Source organism: Diadema antillarum, unplaced genomic scaffold, assembly GCF_040938485.1.
Source record: "Diadema antillarum isolate AM-2024a unplaced genomic scaffold, OU_Dant_1.0 scf00000017, whole genome shotgun sequence".
Taxonomy (NCBI): Eukaryota; Metazoa; Echinodermata; class Echinoidea; order Diadematoida; family Diadematidae; genus Diadema; species Diadema antillarum.
The window spans coordinates 1,162,231-1,186,626 of record NW_027270906.1 but is presented as its reverse complement, the minus strand read 5'-3'; the positions used below and the strand labels follow the sequence as shown (position 1 = coordinate 1,186,626).

Sequence of the window (24,396 nt, the reverse complement as noted above, 5' to 3'; positions counted from 1 at the left end):
AATATTCTGTCATTTATTAGTTCCTGACAGTCCACCTCAAAAACATCGCAGAATGTCCATACAACTTGCAACATGTCATGTGTCAAACATACTGCTGCCTGAATTGGTTTGTAAATTTCATTGCATTGAAAAACTGCTGCAAACATGGGCTACATGAGTTGATGTCTGGATTTGTGCTGGCTGTCATTGGCTGCTGAGGTCTGGTCATTTTGCTGGTGAAGGGCAGGAGTAGAATTCATCAAAAAAAGGGGGGAGGGAGGAAATCTTGCAGTTGTGTCACAGCCCCATCTCACCATCCCTTGAGGTGAAGAAGTTGTACACCCTCTTGGAGAGTTCTGGTCCGACTCTTCGTGATGTGGCCAGAACGCCTTCACCTCTACGCACCTAGAGGGAACAACAATAACATGCCGCAAAATCTCCTTAATTTCAAAACTATGGGAACAAAGAGAAATTGAAAATCAGTGCAAGGTTTTGATTTTAGAATACAGGCAACTCCTGCTATAACGAAGTACTCACCACCGACATTTTTCTTTCGTTAGATAAAAATTTTCTTATATTCAAACAAATAAAGTGTGTACAGATATCTACATTGTAACTGATAATTTTGGGCACTGAATTTTACTTTGTTGTACCTGAAATTTCGTTATAACAGTGTTTGTTACAATGGGACAGCACTGTAGTGAATTTTGTTTTTGTGAGGAAAGCCAAACATCTATTCTGAGAGTGATTCAAAATTGCTGTGTCTGCTCTAATAGGTAAAGATGACTCACACATGAAACCAGAGTAGGACCTCTGCACTTCATGTTTTAAGTACTCACTTGATAATACTAATGTTATATATAATTCACAAGCAAAGTATGATTGTGTACACTGCATTACCTTTATCATGTGGTAGCTTTTTTATGGTCATTACTGTGCAAGTATCACAGCACAATCATATTTTCCCTTCTTATTACCATCCAACTTTCATGAGCATAACCCAAAGCCCATACTTTCCACCACAATTAGGCAAATCCTCCACATTCATCACATTAATTATCATGGTATCACCGGAAAACAGGAGAATGCTTACAAGTATGGAAATACTTTTTATATATCACTTCATTTAAATTGTTGCAGTTGGGGAAAAAAAGTTCAAATTTGAATGTATGAGAAAATGACAGACATTCACATGGTCAGAAAAAAAAAATCATAATAACCATTGACTGTACATAAAGTACTTATGCCTTTGAATGTCATTGTTCAACATATAAATTTAGGGTGTTGTTGTTCTTTCAAATGTCATGGTCAAACAAGTTTTTGCTTTCGCATTAATTTTTTTTTAATAAGAAATGATAAAGAAATTATTTCCATTTACCACAATGTCTTGCAGGAGCTTTTTGGCTGCATCTTCATTTGGACACCTTTTGTACGCCTAGAGGAAAAGAAAGAGCAGCAAAAGGAGGACACAAATAACTATATAAAAATTTTCCAACAAGCTCTTTAACCCTATCTTAACTGGGGGGGGGGGGGGGGGGGGAGGGGGGGGGGCTAGTGTGTTTTTGTCCAAACCCCCTTTTTTTTCTAATTTGTGAGTATGTATATATGGGTTATGCACTTGCAGGCAGAGGTGCAACTGCTTAATAATCAATGTTTGTCTGAAATACACGCACAGAAAACAATCTTCTCATGCAAGGAGAGCATAGGTAGAGATTGCAAGGCACTGGCATTGCATTATACATCATGCAATTCAGTGTGTAGACTATCAGTCCACATTATTTCACTGTCAAAACATACAAGCAAGAAATATTTGTTTCTGAAAAAAAAAAATGAGGAAGGAAAAGTGAAAGCAGCAAAATGAAAGCAACTGTTAGAGATGGAAGAATGAGTCACCACAAGAAGGAAAATACAACACTCTTGGCAAAAAAGGAAAGTGTGAGGTGAAGAACTAAAACATAATCTCCATTGTCAGGACTCTGCTCCATATGTTGTAGACACAGAAAAATTCTAGTGCAACTTATGCCCAAAAGACATCTTTTCTCTCTTTTTTTTTTCATTGAAATGTGTTGCAAGCTGTAAGAAATCAATACTTTGGCAATTTCACACTCGAAAAAATTTCAGAGTTAAATTTTCCACCGATAAAAACCTTCCACATACATTGCTGCTTTATTCCTGCTACAGTCGAGCACAATAAACAACCACTACGGAATGACTCGCCTTTGAAACGAAACAAACTCCCACAATCAGCTACTAACGGCCAATTGTGGTGTGCGTATAGCGGATCACACAACACTGGGAACCAAAGACGCTTCATTAATAAGACACGAAAGTGCGCTCTAATCCTGTACAAAACATATGGACAGCGCACGGTCCTCAAGCGTATTACGCACATCACCTGAGACCACAGTACATTAATACAAAGATAGCACGTCACAGGTGATGTACATCTTTGCCCGAGACGCGCTGTCTTTGAAGTTGTTGTTGTTTATCAAGCGTCTTCGGGGGAGTGTAGCCTGAACTCTATTTTTAGATCATGTTGTTGCCAAATTTTTACCTCCATGAAATAATCCTTATTACTTTAAAATCTCGTTCTTCAAAATAATCCCCTTAATTGATAAAAAGCTACGACTATAATTTTAAAATCTTTTCAAGGTAATAAAAATAGTACTACCTTTGGAAATGAATGATGTTTCTAGGTGTATTGAGTTTGTACTTAGCTCTCTTTTGTATCGTCATATAGGGCAGCCATTTTGTGTCCATTTTTATCACACGCCTTTGCAGAGACTCCAACTCTCCCGTTTTCGACGGGAGATCTCCCGCTGAAAGCCCATTTTTGCACAATCTCCCGTTCTCCCGTTTGAGATTTGATTTCTCCCGCCCTGGCTCTGTGTCTCCCGGTGGAAAGGATTTCTTACTTATTTCTATCGTATGTTGAAAAAATAAGCCTTAGATAGCACCAGAGAACATCTAGAATCCTAGGAACTTCGCGCTTCGCACACATCAATTTGGAGTCTCCCGTTTGCTAGGGGTTTCGGGCAGGAGAATCTCCAGAGGAGAAGGTGCTTGGGGTTGGAGTCTCTGCCTTTGTATCTTGTTATCTCTACTATCTTTGCTGGAAACCCACCGTAAACCGAAACCAAAAGAAACTGAACTAACCTGCACGAGGAGCTGAGGGGAGGGATACTGGGATACGACTGCCGATGCGATCTCTGGGCTGACGTTCCTGAACTGCATGAACTGCTGCTTCCACACCTTGAAGAGCCCCTGGCCATCCTTGGTCACCCTGACTCCGCCCGCCCAGTTGGTGTGCACGTGGAAGGAAAATTTGGCCGCATCCCTCTTCCGCCTTGGGAGTGGGAAGATCCAGTCCAGGGAGGGGTGGGGTCAGAGAAAAGGAGATACAACTGAGTGTTAGGAATGCATGAGTGTCTGAGAGTGAGGAACCAGCTCATGAAGGGAATGGCATCTTTTAAAGAACAAAAACAAAAGAAAATACAAACTTTAAACCTTAAAACATATCTGTATGATTAGAATTGTAAGAATGAGATGTAAGTGTTTGATACTTTGGTTTAAAGCGCAGATAAAATATTAATTGTTGATGTTGTTGCTGTTGCTATTACTGTAAAAGTGGAAATTTTCGCGGTGTTGAAATTTTTGCGCATTTCGCGCAACCAGAAGCTAGTGCGAAAATAAAAGCACGCGAATATTTTTGCGTGCCATACGTTCCAGTAGCTGATGTCCTGATTCCGCAGAATTAAAAACACACGAAGCTCTTCTTACCTGGCCAAGCACGAAAAATTAGTCGTGCAAAAATATCCACTTTAACATTGTTATGTCATTTTCTTATTACTATTATTATCATCATCATCATCATTGGGGCAGAAAATGATCTCAGACTTTACCGACACTACACTGAAAAGCAATGGCCTATGGATCAGTTCATTTGATGTGGTAATTCATGTAATAACAGCATCATCTCAGCTGTGCAGATCTCTTCCCATTTACAATGCAAAACTCTTCGCTGAGGCCTATAACCCAGCAATTCCCTGAAGCACATTTACAAGTAGGTTCAATAAACAAAAGGGAAGAATGACTTTGGCAGAATAAGCACAAGTTAGTGGGTCTGATGACCTTGTATTAACGGGTCTGCCTGAACCAATGCCTCTTGGAGCATTTGATAGCTTACTTGAACGGAGTCTCTGCGACGGCCTTGGTAAACATGGCAATAAGGTCAGCCAACTGGTCAGCAGTCTCCACCAGGCGGACATTACAGGACAGTCGGATCTGCAAATCAACCAGGGCCTGTTACAAAAAGGTAAAAAAAAACCCCAAACAGTTAAGGACCTATATTGCACATGGCATATATAAACAGCCATGGCTATCACAACAGGAGGTACATAATCAGCTTCGGATATCAGTGGTTGTCCCTATAACGTCTGCAACTATTATGAATTTTCAATATGATGTATTGACTTTCTCAAGAGTCAAGTTACACAAAGCATAACTACAAATTTTCATAAAAGTCTACACTACATTCATATACAATACACTCATCAATGACTCTGAGCACATTCAAAGCTAGTTTTGCAATTTTGATGCAACCATAGACAGCTAACAGAGGGTGCAGGTGTACCCTTGTTTGCTCCACTGGATCAGATACACGTATTCTGTCATTTCTTGGGTGTCTTTCAAGACATAAATATTTCAAGCATAAATATCATGAGCATGATAACCTAAAACAAAGTTTTTATGTCAAGTTATTTTCTATATTTCCATGAATTCATATCAAAAAGAAGAAGAAGAAGAAGAAAGGAAAACCTCAATGGGGAAACCTGTCACTTTGGGTCTGTAGAAAAAGTTCACATCTTTGAGTCTCCTTGCAAGACAAGGAAAGCTGGAAGCATTGACAACACAGCAGGAGGGATAAAATGCTTGGATATACGTCAGGAAATGATTCACAATTAGTAGTTGGTCTAAACAGTCCATCTTGATGGGAAAAAGTGCACCACGCTCCGAAAATGCATACTGGCATATCATCATCATATCTTACAGTATCTAATCTGGTCAAAGCAGTAAAAGTGTTGGTTCTTACAGCAAGATGCTGCAGTAAAATGAGGCAACAAACATTTATCTATAGAAGGAAAGATAGAAACCAAAAGTACATTCACCTCCTCCACTTCCACTCTAGAGACGAGAATGTCGACGTCTTCTGGTTTCCTTTTCCTCTTTCTCCCTCTCTGTCTCTCGTCTTCTGAGACTCCAAGGACGGCATTCCGGTACTGCCTCTGGCTGGCGTTCTTTTTGGATCTACCATGAAAGAGGCAATATTAAGCCACAATATAAGTTTGCTGACAAAATTACGATTTCCTCCAGAAATTGCTTAAGTTGTATTCATTATGGAATCCCAACACAACTCTCCATATACAGGGAAACTCTGTTATGATAAGGTTGGCAGGACTACCGGTATCAATTTTACCTTGTTATACCCAGTACATCATTATTAAAATACTAAACTAGAAAAGCACTCGGAGAGCAAAGGCCTCCGCCAAGCCAGGAACTGATTTCCGCATGCAATTTCCCAAAATAGAAGCCTTTAGTTTACGTCAATGCATGGCGCCCTGCCCGAAGCAGAGAGCGCTCTTTAGTGCGCTTATGTAAACCTCCAGTACGCGCAGTTTGAACCCTAAGTCCATTGACCTTATATGCCAAAAGATGAAAAATCCGTCAAAAATCCATAAAAATTCGGGGATCACAACCAAAACTGAATGAGGTGTTCCTTGTGTCAACTTTTTATGCGTTTCATTTTAATCCATACACAACTTCTTGAATTATTTTGCAAACAGACAAACCAACGCCGATGACCACTACACCTCCTTCCTTGGCAGAGGTAATTATGAAAAGAGACCAGCTAAATACAGTAACAGAAAATCAGGATAGCTGAATTCACCTTGTTAAAAGTGGTTCCTCATTGTAAGCAATTTATTACTGTATAACAGACTTTCCTGTATTACAGTTATTATGCAGCTCTTCATACCTATAGGATCATTATATCAAGTGGACGATTAGCAGAATTCAGACATGATACAGGAATGTTTTACACTTGATATGAATGTCCATAAAAATCAATGTTACAATGTGTACATTATGCTAGAAGACAATTTCGAGAACAAGAATCCATGCAAAGAAGTCAGTGCACTCCTATGTCATGGATGATTGGCTGTATTCAACATACACAGTTGATAAGGCATACCTGAAGTACTTCTCCATGCCCTGTACAACCAGGGTTGGCATGACGCCTCCTAGCTGGACCTGGAGCTGGGTCACATGACTGCTCAGCGGCATGTCTCCTGGACTGCCCTCTCCTCTCTGTTCCTGTATGACAATCGGCATCAAACTCTTTAAAGATTGCGCCAAAACGTACCCAGGAAATGAGGGAAGATTTTTAAAGGATATTTTATGTTCTCAAGGCAGAATGCTCCTTTAACCCTTTCTGTGCCAATGGGTCCAATGTGCACAAACTTGTGTGGCACGCAGAGGGTTAAACCAATCCTACGTACAAGAGCTTATTGCACTGTTTGAAAACTTCAACTTTCAAGCAAATCTTTTGAACCATATATCAAACTAGAAAAACACTCAAGAGAGTGCAGACCTCCGCCAAGCCAGCAACTCATTTCCACCCACACATGCATGAAATTTCCCAATATAGAAGCATTTTGTTTAAGTCAAGAACTTCCAGCTGCGCTGGACCTTGCCCCTAAGCATAGCATGAGCTTTTGTGCATGTATGTAAATCTCCAGTACATGCAGCTAGAACTCCCTAGTTCATTGACCGTATATGCCAAAAGATGAAAGATCCTTCATAATAAAAAGTCAACAAAAATTCCTGGATCACTACCAACATTCAATTATCTATTCCTTGTGTCATTATCGACTTTTCCTGCAAGTTTTATTCAAATCCATTCACAATTTTTTGAATTATTTTGCAAACAGACAAACCAGCGCTGATGATCACTTAATCTCCTCCTTCCTTGGCGGAAGTTATGATGCATTACATCCTCCCACATCACTACAATACCCACTGGCCTGATTTCCACTGGTAGTTGTCAAATCCAGACTTACAGCCTTGAATGCATGGACCATCTCCACGAAGTCTTCCACAGGAACAATCACCAGTGCCTCACGCTCCTCAGTCATCTTCATCAGAGTCCCAAGCTAGTTCACATCAACAAAAAGAGACGGACAGACATCTCATTAGATCATCCAAACTAGAAATGCTCCAACTGCCCACAGGAATTAACATCACACTGACAAATATGACACAGGAGAAGGAGCAAAGAAAGACAGTTTGAAACATTCAATCCGTACATGTACTTCCACCATGTGGTTTTTTTTTTCACACTTAAAGGGGAATGAAACTCAAACATACATGTGGATTGAGTAAATGCAGCAATATCACTAGAGCACATGAGTGAAAGTTTGAGGAAAATCATACAATCCGTTCAAAAGCTCTGAATTTTGGAAATTTTGTTGACGAGATCGTTGGATCAGAAGACTACTACTGATCATGACTTCACATGTGCCTACGATATAAAGAAGATATAAAGAAAATTCCGCAATTGATGCATACAAAATTACCTCAATGTCTTCTCCCAGGTTAGCCTCCATGACGGACCTCCGCCAACTGATGCATGATGGGATAGCTTGAGCCTCGATGACATACTTGCACCCTAAGGCCTGTAGTCTGCTAAGGATCTGTGCCCCGCCAGAGTCCTCTATGACTTGGGTGTCCAGCACTGCTGTCAAGTGCTAAAGAGTTGGTTTCAATGATACAACAGCCACTCGAACAAATCAAAAACTATAACTTTTCATCCACTGCAGGATCATGTCTTACCTTTCAAATATTTTTAATGTTCAATATCAGAGAAACTGACAGCTTTACATCAACTCGATACCAAAATACAGGAGCTATTGGTTCCAATAAACAGTTATCATTCCAGAATAAATGAACATCAAATACATATGGTGCTTGTCTAAATACCAAACATTAGCATAAGAATAGTTGCCAAGGTAAATAATAGATGCTAAACTGTTTCGGGTATGAAAATATCATTCACACTGTAACAAACTAATAAACTCAAGAATTTTTCCCAAAGAATTACCGAATATCACACAATCAAATGAATATGCAATAAAAAAGTTTACAGTAAGTAATGTAGCAACCACAACAGTAACATTGATTGTTTGTTTTCATATCATGGACCTAGTCTGGGATAACAGTAAAGATCAAATGCATTTTGCAGACTGATAAAGCTTAATTTGCTTGCCTAGATTGGCCAGTACTATAAAATTCTAACCCACTTTAACTCGCCTTCATAGGCACCAGGACAAGTATTCTTGTGCTGTGGTTACATCATAATGCCTTAAAAGGATGAAACTTTACCTTTAAACACTCTTCTGGTCTTTCAGCTTTCTTAGCATCCCTCATCATCTGTGATTAGATAGAAAAGAGAAAGTGTATTTTGGGAGGTGTCTCCAGACATTACAAAGCAGGGCTGCAATGTGGAAATTAATTTGTTTTTAGAAGAGTAAAGAGCCTGTTAGAATATGGGCTATGCGTTATGTCATCTATACTCTAAAGTGTACAAATACCCTGAGTATACTAGTAATGTTTGCTGAATTTGTAGAATATACCTGAGACATGCTCTCTGCAAAATTTTACAATTTTTTGTCACTCTGATTTTTAATTATCAGGGTTTAAATGTAAATTTTAAAGAGTATTCAAAAACAAATACGACTTGAAATAGACTAGTTGATCACCCGACTTTTCCAATCGAACGATCGCGAGATTGATACTTTTTTTCAAAATACGTCTTGAACAATAATGATATGCACGCAAGCATGTACTTGGATTGATACATGTACATTGTTAACCGTTTGACACGGAATCTCGATATTATTCGTAAAAACGTATGCGTATAGCTAGAATGCGCACACATAAGTACTGGCGCTTATGGAGCAGAACGTGCGGAGCACAAGTGCCAAATTGTTACAGAGATATGTTCTGATTTATCCAATTATACATACTGTCAGGGGCTTTCACAGGTAAATTATGGTTGTTTTTTGTGTATTCTACATCTGTAGATGTACACAAATTTGATTACCAGGGTATTGGTACATTAACATCTATCCACATTCACCTTTCGCTGCTCAGCTTCTCTCAGTTTCTGCTGTTTCTTCTCCTCCAGAAGTTGCGTCCTTTCCTGTCTTTGACGGTCCTTTGCCATCTTGCGCTCCTGTGATATGAAAATAGTATACATTGAAGTGTGAAGTTTGGCATCAGTATAGACTTCATGCATGAATCTTTGAAGCAGCTCCATACCAAGAATCTATTGAATCATGAGAGAATGATCATCTTTATTTCATCATGTGATGAATATATACAACATTGACCGTGGGAGACTAAATCGCATCTTTAACCTCAACTTTTCTCTGAGAAGTTAGAATACCTGTCACTCACCAAAGCTTGCATCTTGGCTGCAGCCACCTCCTCTGGGGTCCTCCTTGGTCGACGCTGAATGGCAGATGATAAGGCGCAGCTGTCCTGAGAAGAGGGGGCCTGGGAGTCATAGCTCTTGGTTACTGTGGAAACAGATGATACCCTGTCTGTGCAGGTGGTGGAACATGACCTCTCTGATGAGTCATCGGCAACGTCCGTGACGGATTCCTCACTATCACTCACATCGTGACTGGATGCCGCTTTCCCAAAGATGACATCTTTCACTGACTTCACCCGTCTCTCTTCTGGTAACATTGGCATGGCTTTCTTTGCTCTCATTGATGACCCCGTCCTCAATGAATCATCTTGGGATGTTCCTGTTTCCCCTGCGCTTAATGTCTTGTTCCTCTGGTGTAATCTCTGGAGCAAACCGAGTTGCAAGTGTTCCTCCTCATCCGATGACGACGATGAGTCTGAATCAAGACAGATAGTCTTCAGCTGTTTCTGCTTCACCATCTTGATACCACTCGAATCCAGTGTGATGCTATCTCTATCACTATGACTTTCTTTGCTATCGCTGTTGTCATGGTAACTATAAGAACTTGGAATTGTTGTGTGACCTTCAGTGTGCCAGGACCTTGAACTGATAGACTCTGAAGTGGCCTTTTGTGATAGAGCTGTAGAAGTCGTCGACTGACCATGTTCTCCAGATTCTGGTGATGACGACAATTGATGATTGTCATGGAGTGTGGCTGAGGAAGAGAAGTTTATTTCTGGCAGAGCATCCTCCTCATGGTCACTGTCATCAGAGCTAGAAATTGATATCGGTGAGGCTTTCCCATGGGCTGGTTTCAAACGGTCCTCAGGCCATTGGGTAAACTTGCTTGGTAGCATTGAGTTTTCTTCCTCTCTCACTGTGATGTCATCAAAGGCAAGATTTTGAATTTCCCCAGCCGATTGGGAAGTCCCTTGGAAAGCAGAAAACAGATCAACACAAGTGATGTCCATGTCGCATAGACCATTCTCATTAATATGGGTTGAAATGTGAAAATTATTGTATAAGATTTCATGAGCTAATTCCCCTTGATTGTGACAGTAATAGAATTAAAAGTGTCCTCTAGTGTCTACAATTTGTTCAAAATCATAACAAAAATACAGTAAAAATTATTTAAAAAAAAACAAGAAAGAAAATATCTGATGAAGTATACATGGGAATTGATGGGGAAAAAAGCTTGGCTGATAAGCCATAAATGAACAGAAAGAACACTTGTCAAATATTAAACATTACCAGCATAAAAAGACAAATGTGGGACCCTACATTTACATCCAGGTAGGCCGCCTCTTTTAATAAAAAGGGGGATTCACATCTCAACAAGACACCTTATTTCAAATCAGCAAATGAATATCAAAGAGTGAAATGACAGCAATACTTGCCTTCAAAGTTACCTAAGGGTCATTGGTCATGCTTTGAACATAAAGACTACACGCTGTATGCACACTTGTAGATGCTAAATTTCTGGATGAAAGACAATGGCTTCTACTACTATAAGTTAAAAATCCATGTCTGGATATGTACAGGTATTTGAGTTTAAATGATAAACAGCAGCACAATGCCATAAGAACCAGACACACATAAAACTCTCAGATACATAACGACAACAAGAACATGCATCTCTATTCTCAAGCTGTCCTTTTTAACATTGTCCTATTTGCAGGAAAAAAAATAAAGTCTTGCTAAAAGCAGTGGGAGAGGACCTGAAGATAACAAGTTTATGTGTTGGTTAAATTACAGTAACTTTTTATCATTTACCTGGGGTTGAGCTAGACTGCACTGCATTCAAAGTCGTTTCTGCCCCGGGGCACGCAGGGGTATTACTTGGAGAAGATAGGGTTTGATGAGGTCCTCTGTCTTCAATGTGTGATGGTGCCCCCTCTAGAAACTGCATATAATACCAAGGAGAGAAACATATCTACAAAGTTTGACATTAGACTACTTTTCTCTCTCCAAGCATCCATTCACAGAAAGTCACTTCTTCTTGCAATCAACATATGACTTAAGTAGTGACTATGAGATCAATTTGGTCAAGCACATTATCTTGTTGTATTCAAGAGGAAATTAAGCATGAATTATTGTCCCTAGGCCCTTTGGCTTTTGACATTGGTACATTGTATGTAAGCCTCATGCAACCCCATATTGGTACAGTGTAATTTGTATGTGAGCCTCATGCAAAGTTGATGTTTGACAGTACCACACAATTTGAGCTCGAGAGCTGCATAGTAGTGTGCCTTAATTATTGCAATTTGCAAGACATTTTACCTTATAGTCTGTGTAATTGCGATATCATCATTGCATTTCATTATGACAAATGCTCTCTGGATATTGGTTAATAAACATGTCTGATAGCGAAATACTATAACAACGTGTGTGTGTGTTAAAGTGATATCTGCACATGTTCAGGTGGAAATCATTGTTTATTTACTGTGGATGGCTATGTCATCACTAGCTGTAGAGTCTATATGACTTCTGATCTGAAGTTCTAAGTAAAATAAGAGACAACATAGGCCCCTACAAGAATGTAGAGTTTGATTCATCCTGATCCTGGAACTAGGAATGGTAGTAAGTTTACTAACTAACATACTCTTGCTGGTACTAAGTCAAAGTGGTAGATCCTACGGATCCTACAATAACAACATGTGTCACCAGTACAAGTAACGTGTACGTGTAATTCAATCAAATCTGTTCGACTGAGTTTCTAGTAAAATCTTGACTTACTTAATTGTGAATTCACGGAGAATACAGTCTTGTCAATTTGGGACTCGCCCGAATCACTTCTTTCGGCACTGACTGGCTGTGTTACATCGACAAGCATGTGGCCGGTGGGTGAATGAATGATGTTACTGCCGAACGTCGAGGAATTAATTTTTCGGATCACACCGATTTTATGTCTTCACCAACCAACGCCAACAATGCGACACACAAAGTCGGTGATCCGGAAAATTCCTCGACGTCCAAACAACAAAGTAGCAAGTCCATCATAGCACGGGTGAATGCATGACCACGATAACAGCCAGTCAGAGCTAAACAGAGCTGAAGAGAAGTACTTCTTCAAGTATTCACAAAGGCGCACGACGGCACCCTTAGCTCCACAAGCAGCTGAAGTCGCTAGGAACGCTAGCGACATGTAACTGTAATAGACAGCGTATCCGCTAGGGCCCTACGATAACAGCTGACGTGACAGTGCGCTGCGGAGAATATATTAAATATTAAATATTAAATCTCTCTAGACCTATACTTACATGACCATCGAAGATCCGGTTGATTGTTTCTTGAGGATCATTTGTAATCAGAAGGTCCCTTTCCGCGTCCTGTAGAGAGACATGAGGACACACGAGTAAAACCTGTTGGATCATGAATTCCATCTCGATTTTAGCTCGTTCAATGTTCCCGCGATGAAAAGGCCTCCTTGAGCCAGCCCGGTCCGCGCGCGCCGCCACGCACCCCCGGTGTTGTTTTACACGCGTGCGCAACGATGGTACGAGTGCACGAGTGAGTGCAGCTATCAGACGGCAGTTTACCAAAAGTTGACGATGATTTCACCCAGTTTATCCTCGTTTCTTCCTACTCTTAAGGGACCAGCAATATGTAAGTACATTGTGCTGTTGCAAACTTTGGCACAACCAACTGGAAAATTAGATGGACATTCGGCAATTTCTGTGACAATGTTAGAAACCGGTACCAAGCTCTTTTCTTGCAGTAATAGTCCCACACATCAATTTATGTGTCGGAAATGATAAATGAATAGTCTTAGAGCTCTACACGCTCTCTAACCCAGGCCCGGGGCGCCGGGCGCTCCTTGTACACAGTTAATATTCATACAGTGGGAGCGCCGCGCCCCGAGTTGAAAGAGTGCTGTCACTGAACGTTGGAAGACAAACCCAATTAGCGACTCTATTAGAATAGTATAAGTAACATATTTTACCAGCAAAAGGTTAATTTACTTTAAGCCGGGCCTACATAACCACATAAATGTTAAGTTAAGTTTAAGTTTTAAGTCTCTTACTATCTAATTCATACTTGCCGTTCACTTGCACACTTTGAAACTGATCCTACGGTCTTGAAAAGATGTTTTTCTATGAGTCTATCTCCGTTCTCCCTGTTCCTCCCTTCATTTTTCGAAACAACAGAACAACCTTTGCGAACGCACAAACATAGCGCATTGGCGATATGAATAATATGAATGGCACAATGCTTTTTGCCTTTGGACAAGGCCCTTTCGCTCTCACACTGTCGCGCTCCGCTGGGATATCGCTTCTTCATTCGCGCAGAAAGCAACGCAATACAGCAAGAAGGCCTTGTGAAAAGGCTACATACATTGCACTCTGGTTAGCGCATGCGCAAAGGTTTCAAATCTGTCGAACGGAGCAGTGCAGTGCAGTTGTCATTCTCACAGATTCCTCTTGACCGTATCATTTAAAGTCTATTAATTCTGAGTGCTTTTAATACTTCATCAGCAAAGTGATGTCAGCTCATCATTATTTTCTTACACAATAATGTGTGTGGGACAATTGTCTTAATTGCTTGAAAGCCAAGATTTTGAGTAGTTTCCAGCCAATGTGTCAAACAAAGTACAGTGTACAACTGCACTATTGTATTGACGCTGTGATGATGAGACAAGAAATGCTATCATACAGCACTTCGAAAGTGATATTGAGCGATGCTCAGTGAATTTTGAAATCAATAAAAAGTTCTGTGTAAAAAGCCCATGCCAAGGTTCGACTTCCCGTGTGAAAATCTGAATGCACACAGAAGCGTAGGTTTCTACACATAGCAGGCAGTCAAATTTTGGACGGCTTTACCTTTACCAAAGATACTGGAAGATTGCTGTGTAGCAGCAGTCAGGCTTCCAGGTCTATCCTTTTCTGAGTTCTGACTAATCTCTATCATCAGCCCACTTATTGGTGGGTGGTTTCTTGTCCAGTTCAAAAAAAGGCAAGGCAAGGCAGACAGGCTGCTTGTGATTACTGCTCATCTCAGGTCAGAGTTGACTATTGGGAATAGGGGGACTTTATAACACTGTCAAACTTCATGTAAGATTACCAGCTAGTGATTGTCGGAGTTAAGGATTAAGCATTTGCTATGAGAAAATAAACTTCATTATATTCAGATTTTGGGATGGTTCATTGGGATCAGAGCTATGAAATTTTTTGAAAATAGGAAATTTTATTGACACTTTTGATATAGAGTCATACATGTGTAGTACTTTTTATAATCCGGTATCGTGTCTTAAATCTTCAGATTCATCAAGATACTTGAATCCATGTGTCCTAACAGTCAACAGCTGCATCCGATGGGCGTCAAAGAAGGCAAGCAGCTCAAAAAGAAATACTGGTGGGAAGAGCCCAGGGAAGAGACTTGGACCTAAAAAACAAGATGGTGAGCATCTGACCCTCTTTCGTTTTCAGACACAGAAGAGAAAAGGTTGTGGTTCCAGAGTATACAAATGATGCACAGGATAGAGTGCGTTAGTGTAGGCGTATAGTGCACTCGAGGGTATTTACAATTGTGAAACATGCACTACATTGTAAATACGCCTCCACTAACGCCACGAAATAATCCTGTGCATCATTTGTTTTATAAAATGGGTCGAAAATTCGAAAACTAACAGCATTTGTCAGCGTTTTTCACGTACCTTTGTGGGTCAAGACGTCCGAGGATGTTCGTCCCAAACATTTACGCACGTCGCACTCGGAAATCCCGCACATGTAAGTACTGTACGTATAAGCGTATACGTACGCCACATGATTGTTGTGCACAAGAAAGGCCGGCTGGCAGCCCGAACGAGAAGTTGTTTACAGGATTGACAGCGCGTATGGTAGCGCGCGACGCACTTGTAACAACTGATTAAGTGCGCACTGCTAGTGTAAACATTGTGACGTCAGTGACTTTACGCTTTTTTGCAAGGCCGTGCATGATAGTAAAAATTAATGCACGCACACGTGACTCATTTCAGCGCTTCCAATTGGCTACATTCTTGAACCCATTTTATAAATGATGATAATGTCATCATAACTGCAGTAGCTATCCACAGTCATTTTTCTGAAGGTGCAATGATAGAAGCACTCACATGCGAGTTTTTCCAAATCCCGTCATTAGAGGATGATGATGATGGTGTCATTTTTAACGACAGTAACATGACATTTGCTCCTGTGGCAGGTGCTCCGGTCTTATTTTGTCCGAGGACATGGAGTGAGGGTTGTAGGGTTAGGGTTGTGATAGGGTTTTAGGTTTAGCTTGATGTTAGGATTAGGATTAGGGTTAGGGTTATGTTTGTTGGTAGAATTTATGTTTGGCTTAGCGTGCAGATATTTCATGGGAGCAATTGTTGCAGGAGCAAATGTCGTGGGGTCTCTGTCAAACAGACAATTTACTGAGTCATGAAAGTACGAATGAATTCCGTTTATTGTGAAAGATGTATACAAGTTGTATATGCGAGGCATCTACCAATCACCTAATGTAAAGAACAAATTACCAATGTTTGTGAAAAAGCAATGCTTATTTACACACTATGCTGCAACCATTACTTGCGTCAAGTATGTTGTTTGTAAGTTAAAGTATCATGCGATATGTCACTTGAACCCTCTGTCTGTTCAAAGTCCTTCAAGATGCCTAAGATATGGTCATTTCTTGAGTAGCAGGTTTGAGCTTAATGATTTCTCTGTCAGTTCTAACTCTTCCAAGATGCATAAAGATAGGGATGTTCATTATTGAATAGTGGATTTTAACTTGAAATTTCTTCATGGTATGTCATTCTGATGCAGATATAATCTTCATATTCATTGAAAAAAAAATGGGGGGAAAAACACTAGGAGGGGGTGCATTTTATTCAATTCAATTCAATAGTTTATTTATTTCCACAATCAAAAAAACAAAAAGGGAACATGATCCAAAGTGGTACAATTTTTCAATTTGTCTTTCATTCGTCTGATAAAGGCATTTTTTTTTTCAAATACAACATAAAGTATATGCACAGATGATGTCATAAACAGAAACAATGCACTTTGCCATGGCAACAAAAATAGTAAATAATCATAACGATGGAAAACAGTGTTCCACTAGAAAGCCAAGCTTGTAAGAGGATAATGCTACTAGAAATTTTAGCCATCATTTCCATATCATTACAGAGTAAGGCCCATTTCCACTTACAAGGGTAACTCATTTTTAAAGAATTTACCTGTCTGCATGATATCTCTTGTGAGATTACCTCCGCCTCTCTCTCAATCAGAATCCCATATTTTGTGAAATGAACACAACTCTGAAAGATTGTAAAATTGAATTCAATCAAAACCCATAGTTGTAAATGTTTCTCTTTTCTTATCAGATTTGTTTTTATTGTGGCTGCATGTGCACAAATGCTAGGTACAGTGACAGAGACCTGGGCGCATTTCATGAAGCATTTGTGACCGGCGACAATGGTTTCAGGCAAAAGTCGGGAATTTTGAAAATTCATTTTTTCACTGAATCACATTGCCCATTTCCTAAGCTTTGCATTGATATAAAACACTTGTATTCTTCGGCACCATAAGTGGGCATAGAAAGAGAAATAAAATGCACTTTTTAAGTTGTTAGCCTGACAAAATTGTGAGAAAACAGGCTTTGAAGATTCACCTCTTTCTCAAAGACTATGTCCGAGGGGCGATGCGAGGGGAGAATCACCCATCCGTACAATGGTGCCAATCGATGTTAAGCTCCGCCTCTAGCAACCACATCGCCTTCTGATTGGCTCACTGAGAGAGTCAAATTTCCCGGGCACCTTCCTCAGAGCTCAGCGTATGGAGCGGAAAAACAATGCGTTTCGCTCAGGTTTGTTTACAGTACGTCTTTCAAGATGGCGAATACGATAATTGCACATACAGCTGTATGGTGTACATGTACATGTGTATTTGGTGCACGCATTACGCAATGGCATCCACACGCCATGACCGTGTGCATGTAACAGGAGCGGTGGCGAATCCACACATTTACAAATCGCGTTTTCATTGTGGTTGATTTGTCTATATCATTGGCGACCCTTTTGAAGGCAGAAAATTGTTTGTGCTGGCAAGGGTCACGCTTCCTGTTTGTGTTGCTTTTACAAGACACGCATATGTTGCTTTGTTTGGTGGTGCTAATTAAATTAAAACAAACAAACAAACAAACAAACTCGACTCGTTAGTTTGGTGTGATCTTGACGTGTAGTATTTGAATGTAATAAGTCACATGTGACTGCTCCTTTCCTCTCATCTACCTTCCATTGAGTCAGTCTGCTGTCATAATTTTTACTGCATGTATAAGTAGACAAGTTTGAGAATATCTAGTTTTCTTTTCACACGGTTATGTCATGCTACATGATTTTTGTTTCACTTCCGTTGTCGAACATTGCGGTAGAATAGTTTGGATAGAAAGCCAAACGAAGAGCACGCACTACAGAGCGAGCGTATATAAACCACTATAGGGCAATTCCACGATAACACCGTGACACTTTTGAGTATAATTTCACTCATCAAATGTAAATAATAATCAAAATGTAACACTTGAGAAAAAATGTTTATTGTGTATCTATGCATGTCGTCATAAGCAATTTTGAAAACAAAAGAAAGGAAGAAAAACTGCTGTGGTAAATGAGTTATGCAAGATTAATTACCACTGTAACACCGTGACGCAAAATGGACATGGGTTTTTGTGCACTTTGTTTACTAACCAAACTCTGTGAAGTTAATGAACATTTTGATAAGTGGATCTGTTCATTGGATGTACTAGAGACTCAATGACAATAATGAAGTAAAATTTGATTAAAGAATCAATTGACAGGAAAACTATGACATAGATTTTAAATAAGTGCACCGTAACACCGTGACTGTAACACCGTGACCTCTGAAATGTGTGTAGAAAACCTACGGAGAATCCTGTTGTCTTACTTTCAGCTCATAGTGTTTCTCCATTAGGTAGAATGAAATGATGATTCATGATGAATGTTTGACATCACAGTATAACACTTCCAGATAAAACAGAAAATTATTGAAATCATAACAGATTAACAAAAACAACAAAGTAAAGAAAAACTTTGCACTGTAACGCCGTGACATGTCATATACGTTTGTACACGTTACAGTCAGGAACACTGCTCTTTCAGTAAAATATACTTTATGTTTTGAGACATAATTCACTCTATCATCATTGAAAGCTTGTTAAATATTTCTGAGTGAACTTTTAGTGTTTACAACTACTCTTTAAAAGTCCAATTTGTATATTTAAAGATGACATACAAATTTGAAACTTTGATTTCAATACCTTTGGTCACAAAGCCAGGTCAACCCACTTAGCAATTTCAGTAGCAATAAAAAGAATCATTCAAGCAGTTTGTGTGGTACAAAATGTACCATAATTATTATTCTTTTTCAAAGATGTACTGGAAAATGAACATGTTACTGTACATAAAAATGATTACAATGCAAATTCTCATTCATACACATAAATCCTAGTGAGTGTGGCTCTTTTAATGGTGAAACTTGTAAGATTGTGCACAGCACCATGCACAGGAAAGTAGTATTCCAGTGAGATTAACTTTTGGTGGACACATCGATCTAGCTTCAGTATGTCCTAAGTAATTCTTTAGGATACCAGGGAAGCTGCAGCAAGATTTCAGACTGTTTGTCATGTTAGGAACACATCTGAGTCTACAAAAGAATAGTCAAACCATGTGATAAAATGGTCAATTATGATAAGAATATCAAACAAAGGGTATTAACTCAACTGAAACTGTTGTCTTTACCGTAATTAAAAGTTCAAAATCTTCAGAAATGTTTGCTCTGGATAGTTATGAATCTGGTAGGTGGCACACTGTGAGTGGACTGCTTCCATTTTAACCCACCATGTGCTCTGAGTGTTGATTGGCATATCAAACCCCACTGCATTGTAAACACAGTTCTCGATTTTTGGCACAGAAAGGGTTAAAATTGCATGATGCTGGCAACAAGTACAAGGGATAGTCTTTGTGGATATAGCTTGACCCATCTGTTATGAACAATCCTTGAAAAACCTCTATCTTTTGAGTAAATGTGACAGAGAAATCAGATGGTCACTTCAACAGTTAATTATCATGTGTAATCCGGTATGTGTCCTGTGTTATTGCAATGCAAGTCACAGTGTTATAGTAATTAATTAAAGCTGATTAAAATGTGTCACGGTGTTACAGTAACTGTAACACCGTGACACATTTTAATCAGCTTTAATTAATAAACAAAATGAGTTACCATCATTTTAGTACTTGTATATGGTAGCTACATGTGGTCATGATTTGGGCTATCAAAATAAATCCTTTTGTGTCTGTAATTTTCAAACAATACTAAAAACATCAGTTTTTACCGTAACACCGTGACATTATTGATGATCGTATTTGCGATGTTCGCTGAAGCTTAACACATAGAAAATCTTGCACTTTGATGATTTGGTAATGATGTTCAACCCTTAAACTCTGAAAACAAAGGCAAAGTTTTTACCTCCTTTTTCATTTTCTCATGCTACATTCATTTAACTTCATTATATTTTTCAGATAATTATGTCAAATTCAATTATGCTGATTTTATGCACATATTTAGCAAAGTTAATGATGCAATTTTTTAACAAGATGGTCAAATATGAAAAATTCAGTCCTTAAGCTTTCATTTGATACCAAAATGAATGAGATTTGACTATTTTGAAAATTTGATGGTCATGTCCACTTTATCGTGGAATTGCCCTATAGCAAGAACAATGGAGCATGTAATCGTGCACGCGTGGACAATGCATTTCCCAAACGCTGCAACTGGTGTCTCCGAAAGCCAAATTATGTAAATGTATGCGACGCACCAGCCAATCGCATGCGAGACCCCGCGCTGTAGCAACGCTCGGGATATTGGCGTGGAGTTCGAAAGAAGCTCGAAACTGACGAGTGCGATCCAACATAGGGTGCTTAAAATTCCATTTTCGATAGGAAAAACTTAGTCTTTTGCTATGAAATTTAGAGTAGATGTAGAAAACATATCAAAGATTCAATTTCTGCAAAAAACCTAAATCGACAAAAATAATGGTCAAAATCTTTGTACCCCGCCTAGGAGGGAATTTGCTCTTGCAACTTTTGCCTGAAACCGTTGTCGCGGGTCACATTTTGTCTGATATTTTTTTCCAACAAATTTGCTCTCAACCAATCAGATGCAAGGATTTCAGTAGCTTCAAACAGTTTCTCAAACAAAATATCTGACAAAATGCTTGATGAAATGCCCCCTCGATGGCTATACTGTATCATGATACAGATAAAATATCACTTTAAATCTACCTGGCACGTCACCAATGATGCTACTGCAGTAACTTTCAGTTATTTGTTGCTTTTACCATCAAATGACATCTAAATTGTCAGGTTGGCATAATCTCTTCTCTCACAGTAATGATTTATGGTTATTTACTGTGTACTTTGCTTTCTGCCTGTCACAGGTCATTGGGCCTATGAGAATCAAGTTCTGGTGAAACAGAAGATGTACTTCAGAATCTACCCTGGACAATTTGTGAGTATAAACTTTGTATTGATTCTTTCAATGAATTGAAAGAATATCAGCAAGTTTTCTCTTATGTGCATTGAGAACGGGTATCTTTGCTGTGCACTGAATGATTATTTCATGTTGATTTTACAAAATGTACCTTTCAATAAAGATTCTAGTTATACTGCTCCCATGTGAAAATTAATATCACCATGATAATTTTGAATTTGCCGTAGCATCCAGGTACTGTACCCCCCCCCCCCCCCCCCCCCCGAAAAATCAAAATGGATCAATTGAAGAAAAAAAATGATAAACTCCGATTTTTGAGGCTCCCTTTTGATGAAATTCTTCACATTAATTTATTGAAAAATGGTTAAGGGAATAGGAAGTTTACTTGCAATGCTCAGGGTATTTTTGTTTTCTTACATGATTTACTTTTTAGTGATTGGATTTATTTTTCACCTTATCTATTTTTCGAGCAGAGCAGCTCAAAACATTTGTGGGTTCTGAAATTCACTCTGTGCAATTGCTTTTTACTTATGCGTTTTCAACATTTGGTTGATAAATTTGTCATCAAATCTATCAACCAAATGGGTGGGAGGGTTCATTATTCAAGAAATGGTTCAACTCTGCCTTTGGGGAAATATGCTACATGTATGTGTTGTGTATTTCCATTGCTATAAAGCCGTTGAAAACCAGACGAATGTGAAGAGAATGTAGTGAATTTGGGAAAATGTTTTATGCAAAAGAGAATGTAGCATGTGTTGACTTCAAAAAGTTGAGATTGGTAAAGTGGAAAGAAGTTTTGAAAAAAAAAGTTTTGAAAAGGGCTAGTAGAGTGCTGCAGCTGTACTAACTTCACCATACCTTTCCCTAGGTGAGGACAGGTCGGGACAAGACTCTGGTTGCACAGGTGGCGGGAACGGTTCGCTTCACCAAGGAGAGGTGGCACCCCAAGAAGACCACTCCCTTTGGACAGTCCATAGCCCCAACATTGTCAGACAAGGAGATGGAAAGGACATTTGTTAACATTGTACCGGAGGAAGAGATTGGAAGGTTCAAGCTAGTGGAACAAATATGAGGATTTTTGGAAGGATCTTTTGAAAAATATGAGGACATTATTTTTGAGTACCCAAGGAGGAGGTGAAAAATTGTGACTTGATGGAGCAAATGTGGAGACTACAAGAGCAGATTATGATGTGAAGGTATTGTAGTGTCGCTGTGTGCACAGGCGGTAAAATGTCAGGCCTTTTGATAAAGGGACATTTTCAAGGTGCAGTGTACAATCAAGTAAAAGTGAACATACATGCAGTCGTTGAATGCCCGCCTGTTCTTTGTGTACCTCTGTCTCCAGGGCAGCGATAGTACACACTGTGATGTGCAAATGGAAATGTTTTCTTTTTCTCACAAAAGAGAAGAAGACTTGAATAACTTCCCTTTGAAGATTTACAAGTATTTGAAGATAACAGACTGACATCATTTGTCAGTGTGAACATACCGGTATCTAATGATTCTGGGGGTTTGCTTTCTTTCCTTTTGTTTATGTTTCTGGTTGTTTGTGAAGATGTTGGCCATTGCGGTGAGTTCTAAGATGATAGGGGTACAAATAATTGTTTGTCTCATGAAGAAAATTGTAGTAAGGTATATGGTGTTTCACTCACTACTGCTGAGCTGCTGAGCAACTGCGAAGCTCAGCGGTAGTGAGCAAAATGTCTTACATCTTACCATGATTTTCTTTGTGAAACAAACAATTAATTGTACCCCTATCGTCTTTCTGGTTGTTGTTTGTTTCTTCTCATACATACCAATCATGGACTACGGTATTAATACCACACTTGGGTAATATTGCAGTTCAATAAGGCCAGAACATGGAGAGGTAATGCACTTGACCTGTCTTGGAGCTGTCATTGTATCTCCTGATGTACAATGTATGTAACGGAGGATATTTTCTATTCAACAGTGTTAAGCTGCTGCCACCGCTGCTACAGCTGCATTGTTACATTTGCGTGGGCGATACTGGCCACGTCGCATTCCGGACTTCATTCAAATTTGGTTTGGAGGTGTATCATTAAAAACGAATCTATCCAGCTTTAAATTTTTGTAATAGGGCCCTCATGTGTTCGGTCTTTATCTTTATACCAAAAAAGGTTTATTTTTTAGCTTGTCTGAGCCAAAGCCTCGCATTCTAAGTTGCTGACATGTATACACTAAACGAGCTGCACCGTTGGGCTTTTAACTCTTAACCCCCCAAAACAACCTGTATGATACACTCCATTTCATGCTACTTTGTAGTTGTCATGATTATTGAGAAATGAGGATACACCCCCACTTTTATTGAAGTATGGTAACAAATCTTCTCAAAGTTGGACTGCTCATATATAAATTGTCATTTTGTCTCTGCTTCGAGAATAGTTGTATGAACTATATACACAAGTATTAAAGGCAGAAACCAATCATTTGGAGAATAGTTGTGTGCCTGTGTGCATTTCTTTTGTATGGATAGCAGGTTGATATGCCTTTAGATGGCAACATATGGTATTACTATCACAATAAGCCAGTTTATAACTAGCTCAATGCATGTTGGCACAAATGACCTTTCTTTCTTTCTTTCTTTCTTTTTTTCTCTCTCTCTCTCAGTTGGGTCAGGCATTTCACTCATTTTTGAAGTGATATTATGTGTAAGCTTGCCCGTCATAACAATGTATGGAATTCATGTTCAGGCAAAGAATGAACCTGCATAGACCAGGTGACTGGAATGGCCTGTCAATTTACTTTTGGCGAAGCATCCATTTCATCGTTTTGCATTTAATGTATTACAAACCGTTTCTACTGTATTAATATTGTCCCATACTAGACATTTATGAACACTTTGCTGCTGTCAGATGGATGTGCTGACCACTGAACTCTACTATGGAACAGGTGTAACATGCAGTGCACAGAAGGCGCCATTCGTCATTTTGAGACTCCCATACCGAAGAAGTGAGCATGCTGGTCCCACTCACTACTGTAGACCAGAGTATAGAAGCGGATGCAGCAAACTTTTGAGTCGGGAATCACTGCGGTAGGAATTGGAGTCTCAGAATGGCCGTGATGGCTTCATATTAGCCGCCATTGAACAGTGATGTGCACCGAGCTCAAATAGCCTTTCGGCCACTTTCAGCGTGTACTGTACGCAGCGTCCCTTCCATAGTAGAGTTCAGTGGTGGTGACAAGCACTGTTTGTAAGGATTTTACATTGTAATCATTATATCACTGATGCTTATCTCAGTGAATTTAAAAACCAACATGCCTGTCATCTGGTTGACAAAAGTAGATCAATGAAATTTTAAAGAAAAAATGAGAAGCACAAAATTAAGTTATGAACTGATAAAA

The 24,396-nt window shown here is 39.3% G+C and overlaps 2 protein-coding genes across 2 annotated transcripts; one reads left to right on the top strand and one right to left on the bottom strand.

Moving 5' to 3' along the window:
- Positions 1-276: 276 nt before the first annotated feature.
- On the bottom strand, positions 277-13,792 carry LOC139725471 (uncharacterized). The gene is made up of 14 exons (XM_071636550.1): positions 13,759-13,792; positions 12,772-13,031; positions 11,285-11,414; positions 9,496-10,442; positions 9,176-9,271; positions 8,419-8,466; positions 7,614-7,784; positions 7,098-7,190; positions 6,230-6,351; positions 5,148-5,286; positions 4,166-4,281; positions 3,136-3,325; positions 1,358-1,414; positions 277-384 (listed from the first exon to the last, which is right to left on the bottom strand). The coding sequence occupies exons 1-14, from the start codon at positions 13,790-13,792 to the stop codon at positions 277-279; spliced, it is 2,511 nt and encodes an 836-aa protein (XP_071492651.1).
- A 397-nt stretch (positions 13,793-14,189) lies between these two features.
- Positions 14,190-22,399, top strand: LOC139725461 (large ribosomal subunit protein bL27m-like). Its single transcript, XM_071636540.1, has 4 exons — positions 14,190-14,196; positions 14,771-14,908; positions 20,981-21,051; positions 21,902-22,399. Exons 1-4 carry the CDS (start codon positions 14,190-14,192, stop codon positions 22,103-22,105), a joined length of 420 nt encoding a protein of 139 aa, XP_071492641.1. The 3' UTR covers positions 22,106-22,399.
- The last annotated feature ends 1,997 nt before the right edge of the window (positions 22,400-24,396 follow it).

Excerpts from the sequence above, each read along its gene's own strand:
- LOC139725471 (XM_071636550.1), bottom strand. The coding sequence starts at position 13,792 with ATGAAGAAGCGATATCCCAGCGGAGCGCGACAGT. Across the intron at positions 10,443-11,284 it reads GCAGTCTAGCTCAACCCCAG|GGACTTCCCAATCGGCTGGG; the intron begins GTAAATGATAAA and ends CTGCTTTCCAAG. Across the intron at positions 1,415-3,135 it reads CCCCTCAGCTCCTCGTGCAG|GCGTACAAAAGGTGTCCAAA; the intron begins GTTAGTTCAGTT and ends CTTTTCCTCTAG.
- LOC139725461 (XM_071636540.1), top strand. Across the intron at positions 14,909-20,980 it reads TGGACCTAAAAAACAAGATG|GTCATTGGGCCTATGAGAAT; the intron begins GTGAGCATCTGA and ends TGCCTGTCACAG. Across the intron at positions 21,052-21,901 it reads GAATCTACCCTGGACAATTT|GTGAGGACAGGTCGGGACAA; the intron begins GTGAGTATAAAC and ends ACCTTTCCCTAG.